The 13,989-nt window shown below is 45.6% G+C and overlaps 1 protein-coding gene across 1 annotated transcript in view; it reads right to left on the minus strand.

Moving 5' to 3' along the window:
* LOC125955895 (uncharacterized) overlaps positions 1–13,989 on the minus strand; it is a 291,000-nt gene that overhangs the window by 16,224 nt on the left and 260,787 nt on the right. The window contains exons 4-5 of the mRNA XM_049687208.1: positions 6,648–6,781; positions 857–1,146 (exon numbers count right to left, since the gene is read on the minus strand). Coding sequence (XP_049543165.1) covers positions 857–1,146; positions 6,648–6,781 — 424 coding nt within the window. The remainder of the gene's footprint in view (positions 1–856; positions 1,147–6,647; positions 6,782–13,989) is intronic.

A 13,989-nucleotide genomic window follows, 5' to 3' on the forward strand; every position in this document is an offset into this window, starting at 1 on the left:
TTTTGACGTAGTATACTTTGACTACATGTCGAAAAATTTGAAAAAAGTTAGATAGTTCGTATTATGTTCCACGCTGTATTCAGCGCTACGATTTCTGCATTTCTGAGAATTAGTTTTAATAGTGAATACTAGCTTAATTGTACGTTTAGCGATTCACTATAGGATTGCGCAGTGATTCACTTGTGCAGAAAGAATTGATAATAAGGTCTCTGATTGGATCACATGAAGGGATTTGAAATTCCATTGCCACAGAATTTGTAGAACTTCCAACCAATACATTAGTAGTAACTATTCATAGGAAAATTTTTGAGGGATGTTACTGTTTCTAGTCTGAGGGGGAAAAAATGAAATTTTGATGAACATGCGAATGTTTAAATGCGTATGATTCTGTTATTATGGATAGGATCCGAAGTTCCTTCGGATGTTATGGTTCTTCAACTATTTGGTAAAAATCTAGTATGGTCGCAAAAGCCGTAGGTATGGCTTACTACATACGAGCTTGCAAATATCCTTCTAGTTAATAGCAAATGGTTGCAGGATGCTACACAATATATTGAAGTTAGTTTCGACTTAACTACATATCTGGTGAATGCCAGTTTAATGGCAAATCAAAAATACGAAGAATTTCCTTCGGACATTTCAGCAATTTCTGCGAATAGAACGAAATGGCTTGGCAACCTAACATAGTTATGACATGGATAAACCATCGAATGATTCCCTTTAACACTAGAACATACTGACAGCTTTCCAGGTATTAGCTCAACATTTACTCTCCTACAATCCCGAATCGGGTCCTTTTTCAAAGAATAGAGAACATGATCTGTAGGGAAACTATTTCAAACAAATCAAACCGTACCTAAGCTTGGCGTCGCTGTGTCGCAGGAACTTGTAGATTAACCGGAACTCGAACCCGCTGCCCGTGCCACTCGTCGGTTGCGGTGCCTGATCCAACCGGAGCGTCACGTTGACCGACTTGGTCTCGCTGTAGTAGATCGTGTAGCCGGACGCGGTCCCACACCAGCGCCCATCCAGATGCGGTAGCCCCTGCTCACTGATCGTCATGAAGCCCTCCATGCATTCGCCGTGCTGCTTCAGATCGTTCAGGTTTTCCACGAACTTTCCCACGCTGAACTTGGCCAGATTGAGCTGTGAGGTAGGGAAAAGACAAGACAAGAGGAATAATATGAGAGACACATACATTCATGCGTTTTTTTTTCCATTCTAGCATCTAACAAAGTGCCCTTCGGATAGGTCAACCTCAACCAATATCCACTCTCTCGCTCTGTACCACACCATTATCCAGCGGTAGCGGGCGTCCGTCGAGCATTTAAAAATGTTGTCTCCGGCTTATCATTCATCAACTGCGACACTCAAGGGGTCTTAGCTCTCTTGTGAAACTTTGTTCCAGTGATTAAGTTGCCTTTTTTGGGGCCAGCCGGTGGTGGTCCTTAGCCCGCCACTCCCGAAACTTTGTTTGACGCTTGATAAAGGAAAAGGAACCTATCCGTTTTTGGGTGAATCGGGGAGTAGGATAAGCGAGGAAACCTGGCGCACGCACCGTGTTTGCAAGGGAGTTGGGGAGGTTAGCGGTGGTAGCGAGCAAAAAGAATTTTGCCAACTTGCCGGTGGCCTCATAAGCTTTTAGCAGATTTTGAGTCTCCCACGAACGGGGGCGGTGTGTACTACCACTTCATCCCTTCCGCTTCTTTTCCTACCACCCCGAAGGCGAAGGGTAATAAATCTGTATCAATAAGATTAGAGAGATCCTTTCCTGGAAGCGGCCTGGAAGTAGTATAGCTGCAGGATGGACTTTCAAATGAGAAAGTTAGTCCCCGGGAAGTCGCAGCCCGGGCGTCCTTCTTCACTCGTGTGGGGGGCTTTTAGCTTTTGTGTTAGAATTTCTGCCCCGTTTTGCCTTCCCCTTGCATTGAGCAGCGTCCAAAAACCCGTTTTCCCGCTTCCTATTTGCTTTAAATCTTTTTTTTTCCCCGACTTTCACTTCAGTTTCATTTTGAAAATTGACGTCAGTCGCACACATAGGCGCAAAAGACAAAGAGGAACCATTGGGGGTCCATTTGTCCATTAAAGCAAAAAGAAGAAGCAGAAGATCCAGATCCAGCGGAGGAAGAAGCAACAACGTGTTCCAAGGCATCAAAAACAAATCGCCTTTTATGCTTCCCTGGGTATAGAGCAGCGAGGGTTTTTTTCTCTCTCTCTCTCCGTTTCGCGCCACGGAGCTCCGGGACCATTTTCACATTTTCTTTCATTTTCATTTCACACAATCTGCCCCGCTCAATCGCTTGGCGGCCGGCTGGTTGGGTCGGCAACGGTACCGACCCAGCAGCTTCCTTCCAGTTCCTTGCTTAATGCTTCCACAACTAATCCTGTCAATGGTACGCGGGATGGTACGCGACTGGTGGTGCAGCAATGCCGACGACGACGTCTGCTGGTGAGGACATTGTACAGAGGGAGTCCCTCTTCCCTTTACTCCATTCCATACCACAACCATCCCCCGCGGCACACCTCGGCGTGATTAAAAAACTTTCACATTACAGCACTTAAGCTTTTCGCTTGCGCCGCTCGCTTAAGCTTTAGAACTGGCCTTCCTTTCAGCTCCCTTCTTCGGCCCAAAACAGCCCCGCCAACCTCATCGCGCTTCCTCTTCGTGGAGGTCTCGAGCAAACGCGTGTAATGCGCGTTCTTTGCGCTCCGTAGAAACGTCCTTCCTCCCCCCTCGAAACATACCCTCTACCTCTACGCTCTATTCCTGTTGCGCCTTCGGAGTATGGTGCAAATGAAATCGTTGAAAGCTTTCCGGGCGGATACAAATCAGCGCAATCTCGGGGCGTAAATTCTTAACCGGATCTGCTGCTGGTGCTGCTGCTGCTGCATTCTGCGAGCGGCCGGCGTTTCCCGGTGTTGCTCCGATTCTTGCTTTTTTCCTCGTGTAGTCGTCATCGTTGTCGTTTTGTTTCTACCATTCTATCGAAACGGCGAGGAAGGGATGGGAGAGCTTCCGTGGTTGTTCCGTGAGCGGGAACCATTTTAAATACTTTATCAAACTTTCTCATCCGTCGGGTCGGGTTGGGTTTTGGGTAGTGGGAAGGGGAGAACGAGGGTCTTAATGCATACGTACTGTGGCTGCCTGGTTGGGGTAGCCGCAACGTCGAAAATCATTTTGATTACACAGAATGATGGCTTAATTGTGGGGTTATAGAGGTAATTACGTGGGAGGCTTCATCATTTTTTTTCGTTATAGAAAGCTGTGCTTTCTAGTGTTTTCCACTACCACAATAGCAGCTGTTGATGTGCTAGCAGCAGGCTTAAGCGATGAAGGGATTTTTCTTAAAGGAATAAGAAACTTAAGTAGAAGTAGAACATAAAATTTTCGATAACTTTGAAGTAATTGTTACATTAGATATAGTTCCATAAAAGGATTATTTACTATTCTCGTTTCAATCGTGGTGAAGTGAAAACCCCTATTTTTTGCGCACGCATTTTTTGACTGTCAAAATGTCTATTTACACTAAACAATTGCATTTGTCAACATAATTTGTTCAAAATAAATTATGAATTTTGCCAAATTTACAAGGAAATCCTGACAATCGTTTATAAAAATATAATCCGCTTCTGGCACTTATGTCCGCAGACCCTAATTGTATCTTTCGATATTCGCATAAGATCAGCAGACCACTGGGCCTGTAACCATATCCTTTGGGAAATCTGCTAAAATTTCATCAAAACTCAAATGAAACGATGAAATTACCAGAAGGATATAAGGAACAATTCTCATGAACAAATCCCTTCGTGTAAACCAAAAATTCAATCTGAGAACGTCGAAAATATTGCCAAATAATTTAGTAGTGAAAAACAAGAGAAATCAAAGTCGAGAAATTTTGAAAAACTAGATTGAATGATTAAGTGAAAACTAGATTGAAATACTAAATGGATTGCGAAATGGATAAATAACATTGCCGTTCATCAGTATTCCAATAAATACTGATTTAATTCCATAGTTTTCTAAAGTATACATAAACCATAATTATATAAATAACTTTACTATAGATAAACCACATCTTATTCTAATTATCTAAATAGACGGCACAAAATTCAATTTTATTTATCTATTTCAAACAATCAAACTAAATGCTGACAAAGCCGTTCGTCGGCGGTCTTGTTATTTTTCCAACCGTTTGCTCTCAACAAGATAAACAAGAAAAGCATTCTTTGTTTAATCATCGCCAATCAAACTGCCCCAATTCAATCTTATGAGCAAACAACAGGGAACAATCGTGCTTTTTGCGCCTTCAATCAATTAATTCCCCTTAATTACATCAAATACTGCTGGACTTGCATAATCCCCTTTCATTGTGGCATCCATTATCAGTCTTATTTTAGCACAAACGTCCAGCCTCGTAAAGGTTAAAGCAGGTAGATTACTAGTTCCCCAGCTGCCAGCGGAAAAGTGCGCCAGAAAAGCAAAAGCTCCAACCACTTATCGAACATCAACGCAAAAGAAATCACAGATTGGGTTTGGGTTGGCCATTATCACGCAAAAAGCACTCTAAACAGTGGCACTGGACCAGAGATATTAACGTAGCCCCGTTGGTCCCATCTCCTGACTGCTGACTTTGATTTTTCAACCGTCAACACCCGGCCCGGTGGTTGGGGAAAAGCCTCAGTTCAATAGTTCCACCAATAGCGGTACTTCCATTTCCACCGCTCGAGCCACTCGAGCGGAAGATTTCATATTTTGACTTTCCAGTCAAGTCCTGGCAAACAATTCGATTGTATCGAGCGTTGTGGGCGCGAAAGGAAGACGAGAAAGAAGCAGCAGCAGCATGACGGAACGGCTAGCATAACAAACCAACCTCACCTTGGCCAGGACTCGGCGTCTGTTTGGCCCGAAAAACCGGGAACAAACCGGAACGAAACACCGTCCACCGTTTGCCACGGTGGCGCACACAAAAGTCAACACAGAGAGAGAGAGAGAGCGGGAGAGAGAGAACCGAATTGAAGATAAATTGAATTAAATGTAAATAAAAGTGTGAGCCCCCACCCCGTGCGAAACAAATGGTTTTGTTGATCTAATTTAGAGCAATCTTAAATCAATTCGGCAACACCACCGGCAACCGGAAGACCACCTTCTGCTCTTCTTGAGTCTTCTCGAGCCCGTCGTCGAGCCCCAAAAACCATCGCCACGAAGCGTGACAGCTGCGGACGAGGAGTAGGCCATGGACGGGGGGCGCTCTTCTCAATCTTGCACTCTCACCGTGTGCCGTGTGCCAATTGTAGGTGGTTGGTTGGTGGTGTCCACGTGCTGATTGCGCCTAGGCCACAATTAGATTGCGGCAACGGCGGCCACGCTCATCGGTCCGGCCCAGGGACCAGGTTAACGATGACTGACGGTTACACGTAAAGTAGATTTCATGCAGAAGACCTGCTGGTGCTGCTGCTGCTGCTGCTGCTACTGCTACTAATTGCTGCTACCTCTACACCTGTAATGAAGCGACCTTTAACGCTACGTGAAACGAGGATACGACGTAGGAGTCTCGTGCCATTCGGTCAAATGATCGATCGACCTCGGTGATTTTTTCCCCCCCCAAAAAAAAAAAAACAGAGAACCTCAAATAATGGGGACCAATCCGAATTGCCTCGGTCTTTTTCCCCCGGGCCAGTTGGTTTTCCTTCGCAATTTTTACGCTCGTTTATATTGATTGACTCGCACTCATACATCTTCATGATGCGAGCTACATTAGGACATTTCACTGTAGATACAAAGCGAGATAGGAAGAGAGAGAGTGAGAGGGAATGAGGAAGAGGATACCTCGAGGCGATGCGCCTGCTGCGATGATGCGATGCGTCAGGTTGTTTCCCTATTTATCAATTAGAGGCGAACATGAAAATTCACTCTCCTCTTCGCTGCTCCATTCTGCTCCATTCTGCTCACTTCGCCCCTCGGCCACACACATACACCCACACAAGGGGAAAGGGAAAACACATTTTTCACTTTCAATTTGCTTATTGATTTTCGGTCCCTCGGAATGGCCGAGAGAGAGAGAGAGAAAAAGAACAGCAAAGTAGGCGAGTAGAGGTTGAAGGGAAGGACCTCGTGTGCCCCCTCCACCACTGGTCACTTTCACTTTGTCCTCGAGGCGCGGACATGGCGTCGCGTTCTCACGACTCACGGCTCCCGATCTTCCGATCGCCGAGCATCTCGCATTCATCACACGTGAAGTTGTCCCTTCGCTCGCGTGATAAGATATCTTCATGATGATTCCTGATGGGGATGGGGATGGAGTACAAAAAATCATCATCCCCGCGTACCGCGGGCGTTGAAGCCGCACAAAATATGGAGGCGAAGGAGGATGAGGAGGAGGAGAGAGTGCGCGAAAGAAGGAAAATTGAACGAATTTATGACCATCCATTAGCGGGTGGTGCGGGAAGCAACAGTAATGCCCAAGGACGACGACGACGACGACGACGACACCGGGTGCGGTTGGTTCCGGCCATTATGGGATATTTTTTGTTGTTGTGTGGAAAATTTAATTTATGAAGACGATGATGCCAATCACGGTCAGAAAACTGGCGGTGGTGGTGGTGGCGTTCGCGGTGATATTGTCTCGTTTATAGCGTTTATAGCTTACCTGCACGATGTCACCGAACTGGCCACCGGAGGCGGTAAAGTTAAGATGGCAGGTGAACGGATACGCGCTCCGGGCGTTGTGTATCTGCAGCTCGTACGTCCGGCCGGCCTCACCGTGCAGCGTACGGTTGCACACTGCAATCGGATATAGAGGATAGGGAAAAAAGAGAAAAGAGCGGGGTTAGTGGCTTATTATTGCTTTAGCGTTGTTGCTTATTGTGCTTTGGGATTTCCATTAGATCATTTTCAGGCGAATTCATTCAACAGCATAAGTGCTTTATTGTTGAAAGGTTCCTGTTAAACTGGTTACGGATATTGAAGATCCATTTTGTGAGCGAAGATGTCCTGATTGAGCTAGACATTTTACGGGAAATGGTAGAGCAACGTTTTCCTTTTCAAATTTCATTTCACTATCAATCCATCAACAGATTCAATTTATATAGTATATCTATCATTCACAGAAGGTAAACCAATGTTTATGTACACAAGATGTACACAGCAATAGTGTTCCCAGTAGTTCCCAGAGAATTTGCGATTTTGCTATTCGTACTTCATCTCTGCCTTTCCAGCTCAAGGCTTCTCGGGGTTGTTGAAAATGTAGCAATAGAGCATTGGCAACCATTGACATCGTACACTTCGATTATCTGCTAAATAGCATGACCTTTGACCCATGGTGTTAGTGCTAAATTCAACGGAATTTCATCTCATAATAACTGTTCTTCTCATAATAAACGATGATTATCTTCAGCTGATCGCGTCCAGACAGTAATAGTCTATGGGCAAGGGATTTTCCACTTGGAAGACAAACACAGGACAATGTTCTTTGGCGTTAGACTGAATTGATTAAAGTCTTTTGGCATTGGGCACTGTTTAGGCCGGGCAAGTAGCACATTGCACTTCTTAACCTTTAAGCTCACACAAGTATTTAAAGAAACAATTCCGGCGTGAAATTTTAACCATAGGATTTTCACCGACCACGTGAGTGTAGGTACTTAAAATGATTTTTAATAAAAATGATTTTTTTAAAATTTCAGTGAACTAAGTGAACTAAAATTAAATAAATGTAAATCTCTCTTAAGGGGGGGCTTCGGTATTTTATTTTAATTCTTCTCATTTACTTTTTATATTTTTTTATGAGTGCTTATCCTTTCAAGAGTATTGTGTAAAGTTTTGGGATCAATCGAAGCAAAACTGACAAAGATATTGATTTTTGAAAAACAGAGTTTCATACAAGGCTCAATGCATCTCGCAATTTTGAATAGCGATTCCCAAAACCTACGTTTTCAAAGTCGGTGCCCATCGTAGCATGAAAACTACTGGACCGATCGATTTGAAATTTTGAACACATAATCTGCACACTATTTGCTAGGTAGCCCCGTTGAGTTTTTATAAAAATTGTTGATACTTTTTTTTACATAATTTTTTTAATTATGTAAATCTCATTGGTTGAGGCAATATCGATAAAAAGCTTCACTTTTTCAACTTTTAAAATCTGCCAAAAATCGAAAAATAGGAAATTCTATAAAAACTCGACGGGGCTACCTGGATAAACTTATAATCTAACAAAAAAATATTCATTTGAATATTTCTGATGATCCAGCACGTGGCTACGATGGGCACCGCAAAAAGTACATTTTTGCAAACTTGACTTTCTAGATTGGATGCCATGAACGTAGTTTAGATCAAATCCTTCCCAAAATAGAACCAAATATTCTTGAAAAGTTGTAGTTGAATATGACATTCATTTGTAAAAATTAAGTTGAATGGTTTCTTCATTAAAAATCGTCAAAAATAAGCCTTTTTTTAGCCCGAAATAACCAAAGCCCCCCCTTAAAGTAATGTGAATTCTAAATCATTTTAATTCACTTTGGAATGGACTTGTGGTGAAGTTTCTATTTTAAAAAATCTTAGCACTTTGTAGAGTGTAAAATTATAACTGGAATAAATTATAGTGCAACAAAAGCATTTAAAACCAATTCCTTTTCAAATTATTTTCTCTTGTTTTGCTATAATCGACGAATATCGGTTTATCACTACTTCGTATGATGATGGTTTCATTCAACGTCCGGTCGCTATTCGTGAAATATGTAAAGAACATTTTTGGGAAAAAAATGCCCTTTACTATTTCAGCTGCCCTCGAGCAACATTCTCGTGGCAAATGCGGACTTAACATATCTTGAATACGGCGATGAATGTTTCTCTTTCATTGAATACTCATTGTAATATTTCATTGGCTGGAATCCAGGAAAACGGAAATAAAAATATCAATTCTTTTATTCATCATTTCCATACATTCCCCTGGCGGCCAACGATGAAGGAAACATTTTTTCTCAGTACAGAGCATTTTTAAACTTTTACGATACATTGTAAATACCGTATAAAAAAAAGTACCGATGATTACAATGGCACTGTATTGACATCATCAGCACCAGCCCAGAAATTGATTCCTTTTTCACAGAAAAGTCATGAAACAAAAATCCCCCCCAGAACCAAGAGGCAACTCGTGGCCCACCCCCAAATGCACAGTTAAATGGACAAATTAGTCCTACCAACGAAGAGGCCAAACTTTAACAACGCAATCGCTGCACTGTTGCACTGTAACGGCGCAAACCATAAAGTGACAGTCCACTCAATGGTTATTCAAAAGTTTAACAATTCACCGTTTCTAAGCAACTAATTTCCATTTTGCACGACCTGCTGGCAGGGGTTTTCCCCGAGTTTTCCACACATACACGTTTCACACCACAACTGTGGTCGAGCGCTGCCAGCGACGTGGAATATTTAAATGTGCATCGAGGCGAGGGAGGGGCCTAAGGTGGTAAAATGTTACTCCGACTCCGAAACTGAAAATTTAATTTAGTCACAGAGCCTTTGGCACTGGCCATGATGGGGCCGAGAGAAGGGGGCCAGGAGTAGGGGCCACAGCCATAAGACACCACACGACGTCCGATGTGGTCCGATGGTAGGATATGGCCATGGAACCAAGGAACAGAAGGTTTTTGCGGTTTGGAGCGCCAGCCAGCGACCGTTGGACATGCTGCAGGCGTACAACACGTTTACCACGATTTGCATTCCACGGAGCAGCGTGAAGTGACTCCACACGGAGTGTGTGTGTGTGTATGAGTGTGTGTTTTATCAAATCATCCCCCGTTTGGAGCACCTGAAAAACGGTATTCCAGCCAAGCCGTGCGGACAGCGCCACGCGAGCGCGCCCTCGCCAAGGATACGATTTTCCGGCTTCAAACTTCAAAAGTAACTAACTTCCCTTCTACAGTCCTCGTGTTGATCGCTTTTCTGGTGGATCCGGAGGAGTTCCCGGTTAATTTTTTGCTCTCACCACCATGCTCCTGCTCCTCCGCCTTCGTCGAGCAAAAAGTTTTCGCATCCCCTGACTCCGGCCCCATCCGATGAGAGTTGAACTCGCATTTTCAATCGCTTAAAAGCGAACACAATCACCCGTAACCGACCGGTAAAGTGGCCACCTTGGACGTGAGCGGAATACCGTAAAATCGACCTTCTCCTCGCCCGGTTCCTTTGCCAAGGACCAAACTGCCAAACACTGCACTGCAACCCACTGGGAGTGCCGTGCAGGGTGCGTGCAGGTAACCGCTTCCGTTAATTTAATAAATTCAATTTCGGCCCTCGCCCTCGTCTTCCGGGGCCCGGCGAGCGAGTTGCAACGATAATTCTCTTTCGCACGCGCAATCAAAAGTCGGTGTCACGCACCAGGCACCAGCCGCCTTCCGAGGATCAAACAACTTTGTTCGCAAATTTTTACCACGCTGCCACGCTTTCTGGATCGCTTCTTCTGATCCGTTTATCCGTGCGAAAAGCGTACTGGAACGTTGCTGCACGGGTTCCTTTTTATATCGGTGGAGGGATTTGATTTTTTGAATCCGCTTTCCCGGGGACCGGCCGCACCTCAGGAAGATCTCGGTCTTTTCCTTGACTTTTATTAATTTTCTTCAAACTTCGGTTTTTATTTTCTTTGCCCGCGTTGATAACTGCGGAACGAAAACGTCACATTCTTTCCGTGGCATCAAAGTGTGCTGGATTCGTCATTCCGTGGAATTCGGGCGCAGGATACGCGACTCTTGGATCCGACAATAAAAACGGAACAAACGGGAATAGCAAAACTCCGGATTGCTGAGGTTCTTTCGCACGAATTGCTGCACGAAATCCAACGAGTATTCTAGCGACTCAACGATGAACTTTGAGAGGCAGCTGATGCACTCGATTTGGCTTTTTGGAGAGAAAGAAGAAAAAAACAAACCCCTTGAGGTTCGTGTTTTCTAACACAAAAATCCCCCTCGCTTCCACGAAGTTAGTGGCCACCTGGCTCGATCAAACTTTTCGCTGCAGCAAGAGTTTCAAAAATTCCTTTTTACGGTCACTGAATTCGGGGGAACACAATATGGAGCATGTTGAGAACCGAAAGTGCACCACGGAGAACGGCAGAGTGCACTGCAGGAGGATAATTGGAATTCACTTGGAGCTCACCGATGTACCTTGCAGCAGCAGCAGCAAAACATTATGAGAAGGATCAAGACTCGTCTAAAACGATTTTATGATTGCCTCGAATCCGGCGGTCTCTATGGCAGTCCGTTCGGTGTGTTCACACATGCCACACCAGTAGCTCCTTAATTCCCTTTTCTGCTAAGAACACGAGTGTCGCGCGCGCGCGTGGTAAGGCCAGGTGTACGACGCGACCTCGAACTCAAGGCAAGCTCTCGAAAGATAAGAAATTATTGTCAAGGGAATGCATGGAAGTTATGTTACTGGCTCTTGTCGCGCTAAGCTGCCCAGCTTCGCTTCTGCTAATTGGATGCGAGATTACAGCGAACGGTTTTCTCCGCTACTAGCGACTTCCCCGGTCAAAACGTCGGTGCACCAATCGGTTCGGCACCCCGGGCGGATTCCGGATTCACATTAAATGATCATTAATTAACCAAACATTGGGAGCGGCAGAGAAAGCAGTAGAAGAAGAGGAAGCAGAGGTCAGAAAGGATGTGAAGAGTGTCTTACAAAGGGGGTCTCTGTAGGACTGTAGGTGAAGGTGGCCATCTTGTCGGGCTCTGCTCATTAATAACTGCAGATTATGTCACGTATATTACTGGCTCACGGAAGGGCTCATGGTTTCATCGACATCGAGGGAGAGAAAGAGAAGAAAATCCCTTTTTCTTGTATGTGTGTGTGTCTCTCTCTCTCTTTCTCTCCTTCTTTAGTAGTTCTTTAGTCATAACTTCCGGTTTATCTATTTTTGCGCGCAAAAAACCGACTCCCATAGTGTGTGAGCATAGCGTGAGCATAATGCTGGCCGCTGCAATAAAGCGTTGCAAAATGCTGCAATTTAATTTGTTGCCTCTTAATCCTACAAACCAGCAGAGAACGGAAGAGAGAGAGAGGCCGGAGAGAGACCGGAGAGGGGTGGCCATTTTAAAGGATTAAATTTTATGTTCTCCGCAGTCCGTCGCTCGGTAGTAAGTAAATTACTGCGGTACCGCCGTCGTCATCGTCCTCATCGCCGCCACCACTACTCATCTCATCTTCAGGTCCTACCGATTGACCGGCAGTCCGGCGCTTGTCTGCCAGCTCCAGCTTCCTCGAGCTGCATTGACCAAAATGGCAGAATCTCCTTGGTTTGCACTCTTTCTTTGTTTGAGTAAGATTAGCGGAATAATTACGAGAGAGAGGGAGCATAAGAGAGACAGATAGGAAAAGGAGAGAGAGACAATCAGCTCCATTTGGCGGCTCCATTTGTTCTGCTAGATACCAGTAATCCAGTAATTCCCGGGAACATAGCACACCACACTTATGCCCAACAATAGCATGTCTCCAGCTCCCGCCAAAAAACAAGGATCGCAAGGTCCTATAAGTGCCTAGGAAGGAGCGTCCATTGACATGCGAATGGCAAAAGGCTTCAAGCGCCAGGAAGCATCAGAATCAGAGGAATCAACTGTCCTCTGCTGTGTGTCTGTCCTCTGCCTGCGGCGGTCGCGCCCTTCACGGAACACTCATCATCATATTAGTGAGCGAACACACGACGGAGGCCCAGGAAAGGGGATAAATTAATAAACTCTCTCGGTGGCAATTTGCTTGCCCTAATCAAAACCAATCTATTGCCACATTGTGTATTTGTGTGTGTGTGTAAGCGTGTGCCTTGACGTCCATCATCGTTATCGTCGTGGTAGCAGCAGCAGCAGCAGCAGCACTGACAACCCTCTCAAGATGTCCGCCCTTATGGGGTGTAGCTACTAGCTACCAAGCGGTATTGGCAGTTGTCAACGAAAGGAGGCGGTTTGTGTTATGCTACGGCACGATGGTCTCTTTTGTTTTGCGACGATAATCATCTTGAGGCCACAGGACACACACACACAAGCACTTGCGAGGCGCATTTTCCTCGTTCCCTTCCTCCAGCCTTTTCGGTGCTCATTTTCCGGCATTTTCTCGTCAGCGTAACCCCAGCGCTCGTATCGTGCAATCACAACGCGGCGTTTCCGTTCCACCAGGGGCCGAACGAAGTGACGACCTTGGAATGGAAGTGGCAATTCGCAGTGTGTGTGTGTGTGTGTGTGGCATCCCGCATCCAGAATAAGAAGAAGCCGCTCATCATCAGGGCGTTCCGGCACGTCCGACGAGCCCACAGACGACGACGACGACGACCCATTATACGGCTGACGTCCCAGGAAAAGCTTCCTCTTTTCCTCGTGTGAACCGCGCGCGCTCGCACTAGCGACGTGCCGCTGTCCCCGGAGTTCTCGTCGGTGACAAATCGGGCTCATAATCTGATCTTGTGGGGGGGGGGGGAAAAGGGAAGGAAGGGCGAGGAAAAGCTCACTGTGAGGCACACATTATTGCATTATCTCACACACGGCCACAGAGCTTAGGCCTTCTTCTAGGTCCCGCCACTATATACGCCATCGATATGCGTTGACTTTTGCGCCGGCAGAGATAATAGCATTAAGCTCGACGACGACGACGATGATCGTTCCGTCGCCTTAAGAGCGTGCATGTGTGTGTGTGTGTGTGAGCCGAGTGGTACGGATTATAGCACCACCAGAGCGGGCGCGCACCAGTGGTACCGTTGGCCCAAAGGCCAAGGATATTAGCAACGCTAGCAACTACTCCCCGGGTACCATCCGTCTTCTTATCTGGTGGTTGAGAGAGGATTTCCTGGTTTGCTGGTGGGTAGTATGCAGTGCTCGTGCTGCCGAGAGCACCGCTCAAGTCTCATCGACAACGAACGGTGATGCTACAAAAAAGACCGTATCACCTCACCTTTACTTGAACCTAAGACATGCGGAACCGACGTGGTCACCACATTGGTCGTGGGGATAGAACCG

This window comes from Anopheles darlingi, chromosome 3, assembly GCF_943734745.1.
Source record: "Anopheles darlingi chromosome 3, idAnoDarlMG_H_01, whole genome shotgun sequence".
In the NCBI taxonomy this organism is placed as follows: domain Eukaryota; kingdom Metazoa; phylum Arthropoda; class Insecta; order Diptera; family Culicidae; genus Anopheles; species Anopheles darlingi.